At 32.9% G+C, this 15,717-nt stretch overlaps 1 protein-coding gene across 1 annotated transcript; it reads left to right on the top strand.

Annotated features, from left to right (window-relative positions):
- The first annotated feature begins 41 nt into the window (after nt 1–41).
- On the top strand, nt 42–10,271 carry LOC134681575 (uncharacterized). The gene is made up of 4 exons (XM_063541223.1): nt 42–228; nt 6,614–6,740; nt 7,613–7,734; nt 8,146–10,271. The coding sequence occupies exons 1-4, from the start codon at nt 76–78 to the stop codon at nt 9,424–9,426; spliced, it is 1,683 nt and encodes a 560-aa protein (XP_063397293.1). The 5' UTR covers nt 42–75; the 3' UTR covers nt 9,427–10,271.
- The last annotated feature ends 5,446 nt before the right edge of the window (nt 10,272–15,717 follow it).

Below are 15,717 nucleotides of genomic sequence, written 5' to 3'. Positions count from 1 at the left end.
CCAAGTTTTCAAAACGAAGTCGGGATCATAAACGGGGTTTTAGTTACAATCTTGAGGCGCTAAATATAAACAATAATGGAGACCGGTGAAACGCCGAAAGTGTTTGACCGCAATTTATGCCCAATATCCTGCTGTTTAAAGAGTATTTCACTCTCAGGCAATAGGATAAGATACTTAAATGTGTCCAAATTGATGTGTGCAGATCTTTCCTCCAGTTTAGATATGAAGGTATAACATATGCAATGAAACAAAAGTCAGAAAAAATAAAATGTAAAAAGAAATATTTCAGTGCATCAGTGAGCTCCATTAGTTGGGGGTAGTAATGGAGATGCCTACATGACGAAAAATAGTAAAAATTCTTCTCAAATGACGTGAATGGTAATTTTTGGTTCACATGTATGTGTGAGTGTGAACATAGATCTCTCCGTTTATGGAGCACCCCTTGAGAGCTGCGAGGGTACAGTAGAATCTGTGTACACTCCCTATAGTGATTAATGGAGATGTGTCACTAACGTATTTACAAGGGCAATCCCCACTCAACACCAGGGAGTGTTAGGACACCGGCCGGAGTCTGTTATCATGGTGGAGGAAGTCGATCTTGGAGAGAACCACTGTGCTGCTCGGTGGGAACAGACAAACCAAAGAGATATCAGCAGATTGATCTCCAGGTCAAAGTCTTGAGCACCTTTGATCAACCGAGGCCCCCATATTACCCATTCTAGTTTAAACTCTGCTCTGGGTACCAGAGATGTGTGTGAGAGGGTGAAAAACGCCCTTCTGATGTACTGATATTTTTAGCATCCCGAGTTAGAATAGAACATGAGACCTTCAGCACTGTAGCCATCAGTCTTAACCACTACACCACGAACTCGCACATAATGTTAAAATGTACACTTTCTTATAGATGATAAAAAAATCAACAGATTTTGACATACATGACATATCACTTTTTAATTTTCCCCTAAAATGACGCTTACGATAACTATTTGAGACCTCTAACTAATCACGATTTGGATATTTTGACAAATCGTTGTAAAATTTTAACCAATTTGAAGCTAATCATCTAATGTTAGTCGATAATGACTGTTTAACGCCTTAAGTTCAAGGGCATAACTTTCCTCTTTAGTTGGTTGATTTTCTGTCTCCAAATACAAAACTACTTTTGGGTTATCGGTAGTCCAACAACAACAATTTTTATTTGTCAATCAAGACGCCCCGAGGAGCAGTACAATTACAGTTTAAATTAAAGTGAACAAATAATAGTGATGATTTTTTTCATTGGAATTACAATACATGACAATAAAACTAAAACTATATTATACATTGTATAAGAGAAGAGAGACAACAAACACAGTAAATATATTCTCAAAGATAATGAGCGAGTGAACACAATCAGTACCGTTTTATAATTAAAAGAAGAGCTGTGGACTACTCATGTGTTAATACTTAATTTTACTCTTCTAGTCTTTATTAAACTATCTATTAATTTAATCATTATGTTATTAACAAATGAATCTTCATTTGACATCAACCATACAAATTTAGATTGGACATTTAAAGTTTTAAAATTAGTAAATTTAGAGGATAAATTTAAAATAAAACTGGACCTTTCAGTTTTAAGTGAGGCTTAAATTAAAATATTGATTGTTTGCCCTTTACCGACCGACCCTATGAATTCGTTGCGCCTGAAAATCTTTTATTTATATTTACCAGCAAGATTTTATTTTATTTTATTTTTTCGTTCCTACCAAAATTCTTATATTTGTATTTCCCGCTCAAAACTATTTTATCCGGAATTCTCGGGTTTTATCTTTAACGTATAAGGTCAAGTCCGCTTGGTATCACCTGAGCGTTTGACATGAACACTTGCATTTGAAGTTTCAAAGCATTTGTTTGAAATCGATGTTCAGCATGTGAATGCTTCCTGAAATCATGATATGACGTACGCTACTCTGTACCTTTATACTTAAAGAGCAGGGTTCATTTACAAATAAGTTCGTTTGTAACAAAATTATCAACGTGTCACTGTGTACAAACTAATTTGTAAACAGACGTTGTATTCTATGTAGGGATGGCCTTTTGTGGTCTGCAGATCAGAATGATTATGTTAAAGATGCCGCTATATTATTTATATCTGACATGAACCAAAAGTGACAAAACCCTGTAAAGTGGAGAATATCTGGCAGTAAAATCGCCAAGTTGTCCATACATATCATTTATAAATGCGATGTAAAATATGTGACAATTGTCAAGAGTTTTAAGTCTTGTAGCATTTTTATTGCCGAAAAAAGGCACACACGATGTTTTTAACACTCTAGGGACCTTTTCTACTAGTAATGTGTGTCTGCCCCGACATATTTTATCAGTACAAAGTTATCTTTTACAGAAAATCTTAAGGTATTAAAGCATACAAGGTACGTAGTACAGAATATAAGTGCAAGTTCAAACTTCAAAGTTCCAGGCATTTAAACGTTGAAAATATGCGGCACAGCTCTATATTTTGATATTTGAAAACAAAAAAGTACTGTGCATATGAATTAGCTTCACATTCTACGTGATATAACGTGACTAATAGTCCCAGAAAACGTATTTGCAAAAACAAAACGGACACAAATGACATTATGCAGAGTTTGTATCTATAAAATAAAATATTATACCTACCTGCCTACCCATGACAAATAATATACCGAGCCAAGTTATTTTTTTGGGGAAAAAAATAAAATATTTTACCTACCTACCTACCCTGTTTCAAAACATAGGGTCGGAAAAGGGCAAACAAACAATATTTTAATTTAGGCCTGATGGACATTGAAGAAGAAAATGAATTTCATCCTCAATGTCCAAGAATGCTCTGCCCTCCTAACAATTGTTTTGCCAGACAGTTTTGTCAGAGCTGGTCCCACATCTAGTCCAAACAATTATGATGTCCTGAAAGGCTGTTTCAATTTGCATGGGCATAATGTCTGTGCATCAATTCGTCTGTCCTGCCGTCTGTCTTGCTTCAGGTTAAAGTTTTTGGTGGAGGTAGTTTTTGATGATGTTGAATTCCTATCAACTTGAGTTTTTACCTCTTTTTCACGGTCTCATATATATAACATACAAATAGTGCGGATGTGGCATCTGTATACTATAGGAAAAGCTCTGATGTCCTACAGCCACACCCTTTTCTATCAAAAACAGCTGTTGGATGCAGAGCAAACTCAAACTACATGGCTCGGGGGGGGGGGGGGGGGGGGGGGGTAGGGATGAGCCGCTGGAATAGGTCACTTTTTCATGCTGTATGATATATGAAAAGGGTGAGAAATTAAGATTAAATATATCAATAGGTTGATATTATCACTTGCTTGATTATATCATAAGTATCTGAAACTAATCAGATGTCCGTATTTATTCTTGATGGGGTAAAACCACAGTCGTAAATGCATCAGCTATTTGTCAAACCAATTAAACTCTATTTATTCTGATGTGGTATTTGATACAATCGGATACAATGTTGCCAGTGATAGATGCAATAAATCCAACTATTTTGACATTTGCACCTAATTAAGGTAACACGATACCGAATGACGTTACGCCACGAGTTATCGTTCCTGACGTTATCACCACACAGTGTACGCTATACTTATGTATGTAGCAAATTAAGAATATGATCGAGTTCTGAAATATCCTTTGAGTTTTATTATTTTATTTTATCAGGATCATAATTTTCAATTATAATTTTCACAACTAACAGAATGTTCAACCTTTTTTTGACTGGTGCATAAAATGTGTCTTTTATTAACAACTGTTTTCAAAATTGTATTGTATCGTCCCGAACATGCATGAACTATTTGCCACTGAACATTAAACAACCATCAAAAACCGAGCAATTATAAAACTGTTAACTGGATCAAATTTTTAAAGTTCTCTTTTTCTGCATGGATGAAGCGATGACACCACCCTGATTTTAATTAAATTTTAGAATTAAGATATTATTTGAATAATCTTATTTAAAAACATTACGCGAATTTAACGTGTACCTACTTTCGGTGATTCATGAACTAGTCTATTATAAGATTCACGTGGAACCAACCAGCTCAAGCAAGTTTCAAGTATATATAAAAAAAGAAGATGATGTATGACTGCCAATGAGACAACAATCCACAAGAGACCTAAATGACACAGAAATTAACAACTATAGGTCATCGTACGGCCTTTAATAATGAGAAAAGCCTATATCGCATAGCCAGCTATAAAAGGTCCCAGAATGACAATGTCAAACAATTCAAACGAGAAAACTAACGGCCTTATTTATATAAAACAATAAACTAGGTTGGTCCCCTCCGTAAAACATTCAGTATGCCTTCGGAATATACAAATGTCAACCAAGAATTTCAATAACGGCCGGGAAACAGACTACACATAAACAAACCACAACCACCGAATTACAATATGCTCGTTTGGTGTGAAAATCAGACAACATTATTGTTAATTCATTTGAGTGAAATTGCTATGAGCGGGACAAAATATTTCTTATTGCATTACTAGGAAATTTACGACAACCGACAAGGGAAATGTAAATAAAATAAACACCATTTAGATTCCGACACATATTTTATTTTCCATTTCTCTAAGTAAGAATAACGTTACATTCTGTATTCAATAACGTCACACATTTTCAGCCAAATTCTAAGGGTAACAATCAACTTTGAAGCCATTTATCTCAAAAACAAGGATGGTGACATATAAGTTTCTGTACGTGTATGGATTCAGTATACAATCCTGGATATTATGTTAGTTTTTTGTTTTTCTCCGTATATCAGAACATAGCCATCCATTGGAAAATCTTAAAAAGTAAGCCGAAAAATAGGCATTTCCCCTATATACCTAAGTAAATTTGTCGCCAAAATTGACGTTTTCTCATGAAAATACTAAGAAAACTAATATGGTGACCCCCCTTTTTTATTACATATTCCAATGTAACTCGATTCAAAGAACACGTGTGCCAAAAAGTTTTAAAATCGGGAGATATGCCATTCGGTATCGTGTTACCTTAACATTCAAGGGTTTGTATACATAAAACATGAAAACAATTATTTAAAGAAATTCCATTGTGACAGCGTCCTTTACGAGGGAACGGCAATGAAACTTTTTATCGGTTTTTAATTCATATTTAAACATGTTAAAATTAGTGAAGGCGTTACACTCTGGGGTAATATTACATTTATCTGACCATAAGATGTAATGTACAATCTATGATCTGACCAAACGTCTTTTAAATGTATTGTATTTTGGAATTGAAATATCTTCATAATGAAAGATGTAAAATGGTCAGTAAGAAAAAAGTGTTTAAATTGAGGAATTTATTGGAAAAGAAGGTGTTATTATTGCGACTATTTTGCTTCTTAACAAGAACGTGATGATTAGCGGGAAAAATATTGAAATATATCTATAGGTCTGTTTTTTGATAATTGATATATGACAAGGTATATATTTTTGATTAACAAAATATATGAAAAGGGTGGGGTACTTGATGTCTCAGCTGCTCACCCCTACCAAAAAAAAATTGAAGTGCCCCCGTGCCCCCCCCCCCCCCCCCCCCGAGCTACATGGACTATGGTTTCAGTATCTGTATATATGTAATTAATCATAAATCTTCACCTCCAGTAATTATAGGAGAAGGAAAAAATCATCTTAAACCATAACCCCAAAAAATCACACATTACCAACTTTGACCCAGAAATCAATTTTTCAGCAGTTGTTTTCTCAGACTGCTTCGGCTTTCTCCATCAGAATAACAGTTAATCACTCAGTCACACTGCCTTGGTGTGCTTTGGATTATAATAAGTTGGCACATCTACACATCCATATTAATTATAATACACAAATCTGGTTATTTTTATGAATAAGTTATACACTTTAATCTGAGATTAACTGGTGTAAATGAAGTCTTACTGCATGATTTAATAGCCCAAGCATTGTTTCATAGGAAATTTATGGAAAAGTGCACAAATTCGAAAGGAGGATAAAGGGTAAACCTTGGATTCTCTGTACCCTTGTCATGCTTGTAGATCTTGCTTTGAAAGATAGAGGAATTTGTGGTCTAGCGGGACGGCGGCAGTGCAGGCGATTTGGTGTTACGATATCTCAGTAACATGGGTAAAAGCAAATTTACAAATCTAACATTGTTGGGTTGATGTTTAGACGAGTTGTAGTATACATACATATATACCTATTACGACAATGAGATCACAGCACAAGAACACAAATAAATTAATTTCATTTGGAGGTGACCATACAGTCTTTAAAATAGGCAGGTTTTTATCCAATATGTCTAGCTCAACATTCCAAGTCAACATAAAGTGAAAAGAGCAAGCAATTTTCACATCTGTTTGCAACCATTTCCTGTTTGCCAATAGTTTGACAGTTCAAAACAATTTTCTTGGCTTCAGTGATTATGGAGAAAGATCAGTTAAGCTTCAGTATACATGTTACTTCAATCCATTTCATGCAGTGATGCAGGTCTATACATGCTATTGGTCTATCTCATTCTGTTAAATATATTGTGACAGATTTCTTTTATTTATTCTGTGATAATTATAGTATTTTGCATTCATGTTTTTCTGTTTTGAAGTCTGGTGGATTTCCATTATTCCTTGGTAAAGACGTGTTTGCCAGATGTAACTTGACAAAGAACAATGTCCAAAGAATCCATGCCCGGTACAGTAAAGAAGGACTTGCTACCAAAGTTACTTTTGATGGTAATCATTTAATTTTGTTTTTTTTATTTTTGAAAACAACCAAACTATTTTACTGGTTTTAGTGTGCACTTGAAGCATGGAAATTTTGCTTGTTCATTGAACCATGAATCAGCTAGATCTTTATTAACATGATAAAACAGAAAGAAATTGGTCAAATCTATTTTTTAGTGATCCTTTTATTTTCCATTCTTTGACTTGGTTATTTTATGTTATTATTATTACATTGGTTGCAATGAATTACGTTGGTTTCTCTAATTTTTGTGCTATTTTCACATTTCCGGACTGGTGTGAGAAACTATTTCTCCTCACTAGCATGACTAGTGAAAAATCTGTTCTCTGCAAGGCCTCAAACTAAATATTGTTTGTTCCCCCAATCCCAACCGACCCTGCTAAAATGGTCCTACTCATAAAATTTTATTGTTAAAACTTAAGTCAAATATATTATTTTATTCATTTCTGATTTTCAGGCTTCATGGATCATCCTGTAATATTCAGGCTATTTGGAAAAAATAAAATTATTTCCCTACCTACCTACCCACACCTAGCTTGGCAGGGTCGGGATTGGGGAAACAAAACAAAATGTTAATTTAGGCTCAAATGATTGGTTAAAATTTAATTGGTACGTAATTTTCTTGTTTTCTTCTGAATTTTCTTATCGTGACGTCATGAAAAAAGGTGACCATGCCTGTTGACGTCACATCAAAAGTACACAACTTTCCTCAAATTGTTGAAAAGGAAAGATAAAAATCATTAGAGAAACAGATTCCACCACTGTTACTCCATGTACTCGTGTATTACAATATTTCTTTTATCATAAGAAATATTTATTAACATTAAAGTACACATTAGATGTAAAATAAAAACAAATTTAGATTTCAGAATTGATGGAATGACACAAAACAAGGTCTGGTTTTACAGCATCCAAGGTCTGTTCCACATCATTTTCTATTACTTCAAGAAAGATGTCCAGAAAGATTGCCTGAAGATTTTAACAGTAAGTATATGTAGGACCAGACATAGAAAATTGTCCTAGTGGAAAAATACTTCAAATTGATCAGCTGTTAATCAAATCTAAGTGTGAATTCAAATACATTTTGTAATATAATGAAAAGGACCATTGAGGAAGTTTTATTTAGTTTTCAGTTGTCAATAACAAATTATCAGTTGATGGAACTATAAATCTAAGCTTGGCAATATAATTTTAAATTTAAAATTAGAACAGTACATTTGTAATTGCTCCTTCCTCTTGATTGTTTTTAAATCTGAACCAGATGGTCATTATTTCTGTTAATAGAAATAATTTCAAAGAAAGTAACAAATTTAAGATAATATGCCCCAAAAAAATATTTGTTTTATTTTCTAGTACATTTGAATACCGAGGTATACAAAATATTTTATTTTGTAGGACATTTGGTTACAACACAGTGATGATTCTATATTGTCAGAGGCAATAACATTGAGGTTGGACGAGGAATCAGCCAGAATTAACTTATCATCTCTAGGACCAGCATGGAGAGATATAGAATTAGTAAATAAACAGTCCTCTGACAGGAATAAACATTGTACATCAAATACACATTTAAATCATAAATCCTTAAGTCAGCATAGCAGTGGAAATAAAGTTGGATCACAAGAACATCTGAATTCCAAGAGTGTCCAAGTCATACCAGAGCCGGAACATTTAAATGAAAGAAAACATCCCTCAATCAAAAAGAAAGAGATTTATTTAAATATGTCAACACAAACTGACAACCTGAATTCAAACATGTCAACACAGACCGAAGAGTTTTATTCAGGCACTGTGGCTAGTCAAGCAGACAATGTGAGGCAAACTAACAATACAGCAGTACAAACAGATGAAATATTTGTAATTTTAGAAAATGATAGCAACTATAACATAAACGAAGAAAATATCTCAAAGCATCCTCATGTTATCACAAATAATAGAGAACAAAAAACTAGAATGGATATGAAAAAGACTGAAAATCACTGTGAGCAGACTCATGAATTAGTAAATGGCCACCAACAATCAGAAAATAAACCTCCTGCTGTGAAATGTCCGTATTGTGTTTATTTAAATCAGGAAAATAGAAGACTGCATCCTGATTTAGCAAATTGTTTAATTAAATTAAATCAGTTCCTTATGTTTATGTATTCCGAGACAGATGAAGACTTTTTAACATTATTCTGTGATGTAATTTGTCTCTTTCTTGATCATTATCCAAACATTATTTTACCCGTTACTTTCTCGACAGAATTATTAGAGGAGTTCAGAGGTTGTGACCCAGATTGTAGTAAAAATGAAATTCATGATAAATTTTTAAATTTTATTTGTAAATATGTTGGTAAAGAATTAAATAAGTTTGAGTCTCTGATTTCTGATAATGTTGTTAAGTTTAAAGAAAATCATATTAAGTGTATTGATAACTTGCCTCCACCTGAACAAATCATTGATGATATATTCCCATTTTGTATGAAGGAACTTATTTATCACTGGATGAATTCACAGAAAGAATTTGACAATCTTGATATGTATACACCACAGCAAAAACGTTTAAGAGCTTCTTCCTCAGGGAATACACCAGATTTTCAAATAATACAATTAATTTTGGAGTTTGTTAATAATGCCTTAATATCTGGTGTTGCACATGTTGTTTATTCCAGAATAAGAGCAGTTACATACTAATGAATTGCACGATCAACTTATACAATCATAGATATTAAATAAATATTATATAATCTGACATGGATGAAGTTTTGTGATATATTTTTTGTTGAAAGATCAAGAAAGAGAGAGAGATTTTACATTGTCTATGTATATGGGTTATGCTAACTTTTACGTTGTTTGGTCTCTGGTGGAAAGTTGTCTCATTGGCTATCATACCACCAGAGACATATCATACAAGTCTCTGATACCACATCCTAAAATTTTTACGTCTGAAAACCTTTATTACCACTACCTTGAAGAGTTAACAATTATTTAAATCAATGAACTTTTTTTATGAAACATGCATAGAACTAAGCTTTAAGCTAACAAAACTGACTCCTTGTCTAAAAAATCCTATCAGAGTTAAAAGTAAAGTGTTTACGTATATTTGGAAAACTATATCAATTAGAGAAAATTGACATAGTAAAAAATTGTTAGCACATCAACTATGGGTAAAAACTTAAAAGTGTATAATGCAAAAATTATCAGCATCATCCTACCTGTAACTAACTTTCCACCCTGAATATATGAGAACAATCTAATTACTTGTTTTAGAGATATTGACACGGAATATCAGTATTGATTTGTATTTTAAGCAGTTGTTGGATGTTTTTTGTGAAAATTATATCAGCTAGATTGTATGTACATGTAAAAAATATCATCCTGACCATCTGTTGACCCTTAAAAGTGAAGCAGAACATCTGTCAAGTAGTCATTGACACTAAAATATCAATTTATTGTTTGCAGTGTCTGCTGTTTGTTGTGTAATTTCTAGAAGTTAAATAGTATAAACTCAAAATTATCAGCATGATAAATTCATCTGCTGAGAAAGATTAACAGCTGTTTTGGGGTTATTGCACCTGAAATGATGATTTATATGTTTTATATTGAGTTTTGATTGTTACATAATATATATAGATATATTGGAGCTTAGAATTACAAATATGTAGAAAGCAAAAAATTATTATAAACACAAAAGCAACTATTTATTCGTTCATTGTGTATTAATTTGTGTTACAATTTTTTTGGATTGAGTTTAGCCATTCCAATTGATATTTTATAGTGTGTCTTTCTATGTTGTGATGTTATACTATTGTTTCAGGAAAGGGAGAAGGTTTGGCACCATTAAAACGTTTAATCCCGCTGTCCTAAGTCAGGGATCTGATGTTCTGTGGTTGTTGTCTGTTTATGTGGTTCAGAAGTGTTTCTCGTTTTTGTTGAGTCTTCAACTTTTGTCAATAATGCGATGCAGAGCCATCCTACAATCCGTCGTCGTCCACAAATATTCACTCTGTGGTTAAGTTTTTGAAATTTTAATAACTTTCTTAAACTATACTGGATTTCTACCAAACTTGGACAGAAGCTTGTTTATGATCTTAAGATAGTTTCTAAAATGAAATTTTGCAAGATTTTGATCCTGTTTATCTGTATTTTACTTATAAATTGACTTAGTTTTTCTTCTAGTTAACATTACATACAGTCTGCAGCTAAATTTTATAATTATTTTTATACGACCGCAAAAATTGAAAATTTTTCGTCGTCTATTGATATCATGTTTACGTCCTTGTTGTCTGTGGCGTCCGAATACTTTTAGTTTTCGCACTCTAACTTTAGTTTTAGTCAATAGAAATCTATGAAATTTGAACACAAGGTTTATGACCACAAAAGGAAGGTTGGGATTGATTTTGGGAGTTTTAATCCCAACAGTTTAGGAATTAGGAGCCAAAAAGGGTCCAATTTGGCATTTTCTTGGTTTTCGCACTATAACTTTAGTTTAAATAAATAGAAATCTATGAAATTTTAACACAAGGTTTATTGTTTGATTTCATTAAAAATTAAATAATTGGGGTTCTTTGATATGCTGAATCTAACTGTGTATATAGATTCTTAATTTTTGGTCCTGTTTTCGAATTGGTCTACATTAAGGTCCAAAGGGTCTAAAATAAAAGTTAGTTTGATTTTAACAAAAATTGAATCCTTGGGGTTCTTTGATATGCTGAATCTAAAAATGTACTTTGATTTTTGATTATTGGCCCAGTTTTCAAGTTGGTCCAAATCGGGGTCCAAAAATTAAACTTTGTTTGATTTCATCAAAAATTGAATAATTTGGGTTCTTTGATATGCTGAATCTATTAAACTGTGTATGTAGAATCTTAAAATTTGGTCCTGTTTTTAAATTGGTCTACATTAAGGTCCAAAGGGTCCAAAATTAAACATAGTTTGATTTTAACAAAAGTTGAATTATTGGAGTTCTTTGATATGCTGAATATTAACATGTACTTAGATTTTTGATTATGGGCCCAGTTTTCAAGTTGGTCCAAATCAGGGCCCAAAATTGAACTCTGTTTGATTTCAACAAATTTTGAATATATGGGGTTCTTCAATATGCTGAATCTTACCATGTATTTAGATTTTTAATATTTGGGCCCGGTTATCAATTTGGTCCACATTGAGGTCTTAAGGGTCTAAAATTGAACATTATTTGATTTCATCAAAAATTGTATTCTTGGTGTTTTATGATATGCTGATCCAACCATGTATTTAGATTTTGGATATTCGACCATAATAGGTAAATGTCTAGACTTGCTACATGTCCCTTCCTAATTATGTTTTTCTTTTTTTTTTTCAATTTTGCCCCTTAAATAATTTTACTGCTATAACTAGGAGATTACAATTATATTGACATCTGCAGGAGGAAGGGACTTATAAAGTTTGTCTGAGGCTTGACCAAACTGTTAATCTTGGAGTAATTAAGATTGACATTTATTGGAAAGAATTTCAGATAACAGTTGTGAAGTGAAACTTGATATTCCAGTGTTGTGCAAATACTGTTTATTTATTTTCATTTTATTACTTACTAGAAAGATAAGGTCACTGAACTTATACATATGATCAAACATCAAATCATTGTCAGAGTTTATGTTGTTTCAAATGGCAGACAGTTCTACTCCAAATTTTTTTTTTAGATTTATAAAATTTACTCCCAACAACTTTCCCCAAGAGCAATCAGTAGGCTGGCACTTATCAGTAAACATATAAATTAGTAAGAGAAAAATAATAAAAAGGGAATTGTAGCAAGTCTAGTAAATGTCCAATTTAAAATGTTTAAGTTTTTAAGTTTAATTTCGTAGACCATGTTCATTCTGTGTCAGAAACCTATGTTGTGTCAACTATTTAATCACAATTCAAATTGAGAGCTATATCAAGCTTAAATGTTGTGTCCATACTTGCCCCAACCGTTCAAGGTTCAACCTCTGCGGTCGTATAAAGCTGTGCCCTGTGGAGCATCTGGTATAAGATTCATAAACTATACTGGATTTTTACCAAATTTGGATAGAAGCTTCTTGCAATTAAAAGATAGTATCGAGAGGAATATTTTAATTGATTTTTTCATCATTTTTGTTGAGCCTGCGATTAACAGCAAAAGAGGGCACTTACTGGGTTATGCAAAACCCTTTCAATTTTTTTTAAATACATCAGACAGTTGGTTTCCTCGTTTGAATAGTTTTACCCTAGTACTTTTGGGGCCCTTTTTAGGTTTCTGTTAGGTGTGAGCCAACCTCCGTGTTGAAGACCGTACCTTCATCTCTTTTATAAATTGTAAAATTGAGAATGGAAATGGGGAATGTATTAAAGAGACAACAATCCGACCATAGAAAAAACAACAGCAGAAGGTCACCAACAGGTCTTCAATGTAATGAGAAAATCACGAAACCGGAGGCGTCCTTCAGCTGGCCCCTAAACAAATATATAATAGTTCAGTGTGACTTGGATGGAGAGTTGTCTCATTGACACTCATACCACATCTTCCTATATCTATACAGTATGTGCAAGTACTTTTAAAGTCCTAATTACAAAATCTGGTGATTCTTTTCAAAAGTTAGAAATTCAGGTACACGAGTACCTCTTGACTAATTTTTAGCTCACATGGTCCAAAGGGCCAAGTGAGCTTTTCTCATCACTTGGCGTCCAACGTCTTCCAGCATGGTTAACTATTAGAAAAATCTTCTCCTCTGAAACTACTGGGCCACAGTTAACCAAACTTGGCCACAATCATCTTTGGGGTATCTTGTTTAAAAAATGTGTCCGGTGACCCTGTCATCTAATCCTGATGCCTGCCACGGCTAAAAATAGAACAAACGGTGTAAAATACAGTTTTTGGCTTATAACTCAAAAACCAAAGCATTTAGGCAGCAACCATTTGATTTTCTGGTGGGGGCTATGGGGTTTTTTTTCTGGACAAATTTTTTGTTTCGCCTGTGGCGAAAAACAATCTATTTTTTTCACAAGTGGAAAACGATTTTTTTTCTTTCAATGTTAGCATTACACATAGTGGCAGCTGAGGGTGAAACAAACAATTTTTTTTTCTCAGAATCAAAAACAAATTATTTTTTTCTCCAAAAACTGGAAACAAACTTTTTTTTCCAAAAAAAAACAAAGCCCCCCTCCCCTCCCCCAGAAAATCAAATGGTTGCTGCCTTAGGGCAAATCTGACATGGGGGGTAAAATTGTTTATTAGGTCAAGATATATCTGCCCTGAAATTTTCAGATGAATCTGACAACCTGTTGTTGGGTTGCTGCCCCTGAATAGGTTATTTTAAGGAAATTTTGCTCTTTTTAGTTATTTTCTTGAATATTATTATAGATAGAGATAAACTGTAAACAGCAATAATGTTCAGCAAAGTAAGAATTACAAATAAGTCAACATTACCGAAATGGTCAATTGACTCCCTTATTGTCCTTTATAGTCAATTTTTAACAATTTTCATAAAATTTGTAAATTTTTCTAACATTTTCCACTGAAAATACTGGGCCAAGTTCATTATAGATGGAGATAATTGTAAGCAGCAAGAATGTTCAGTAAAGTTAGATGTACAAACACATCACCATTACCAAAACACAATTTCGTCATGAATCCATCTGATTAATATTCAGATAGACCAAGGTGAGCGACACAGGCTCTTTAGAGCCTCTAGTTTATACATACATTAATTTCTGTAGAACATTGCACGTTCGAAAATGAGACAACAAATTTGTTATCAAACAAACTTGATTTTCGACTGAAGCTACATCCGGTTTTGGAGTACTTTGAAACGTGAAACGAGGACCCTAAAAATACATGAAAACCTATAGTCTATGGAGCAAAAAAAATATTATAAGATAAATATTCAAATATTGTACACAAGACTCGGATGCATATAAATCTAGCTATTGATAGCATGTATACTATAAAGTCCTTGCACGGTCGGTGTATCCCTTTGGTATCTTTTCTCTCTTTTTTAATAACAAACTTTGGTTGATGAAATATTGCTGCTATTCGATTTATACAAGAGAAAAGTGAAGTTGTAACATAAATTAGATTTTTTTATGAAATAATTTGCTTAAAAAGTGTGGTGAGGCAAAACCATGGTATATTATATGCAAATTAATGTTGTACCATACTTTGCTAATTAAATATGCAACTCAACTAGAATTCAAAGGAAAAAGGCGGAGCTTCAGCCATGGTATAACATATTCATGTTCATGTTATTCCATGGCTGAAGCTCCACCTTTTTTTTTTTAAATGTATCCGCCTCTTAAATATTTAGGAAACTGTTAAACGTACTAAAAGGTCAAGATCTTCATTTGTTTTCATTTCATAACAAAAAGCAATAAATTATGTGTACCCAAATCTTAAGAAACCTTTTTCAAACTATATAGGATTGTTACGAATTCCCCTAGTTTTGGAAACAATTACTAAATGTTTCTTCTTTAAATTGTGAAAAAAATGAAATGTGAAACTATCATTTCCTTTGCGAAGATCCGATTAAATTTCGATTTTAAAAAGGGGGTACCTATAGAAAAGGGAATAAATATCGGCTACAAATATCTGTGAAAAAACATGATTTCTTTTGCGATCAATTAGGGGAACGTACACTTTCTACGCTCCTTGGATCCGCTACTGTTTGAGTACAGTGTTTTATCATTAAAATTGCGTTTAATAAATAATTTAATAATCGAATTAATAAAATAACGGAAGAAAGCAGTTTGTACGAAAACTAGAAATCTATAAATATGCATTTTTCAATGAGATGAAAATTCTGTAAAATATGATTAATTTGTATGATACTTGAAAAAAAAAACCATTCTTACCGTCATTAGAAAAATTATTTAATCCTTGTTCGACGCTGGAATCCGATATTTTTGTTTACCTCAGTCTGATGACATTATGAAGTTACTTGCGCAACCATACACTGGGCGCAAAACTATATAAAAATCGGGAAAATCTGA

This window comes from Mytilus trossulus, chromosome 8 (genome assembly GCF_036588685.1).
Source record: "Mytilus trossulus isolate FHL-02 chromosome 8, PNRI_Mtr1.1.1.hap1, whole genome shotgun sequence".
NCBI lineage: Eukaryota > Metazoa > Mollusca > Bivalvia > Mytilida > Mytilidae > Mytilus > Mytilus trossulus.
The sequence above is the reverse complement of the archived record's forward strand: the minus strand, read 5'-3'. Positions and strand labels throughout refer to the sequence as shown.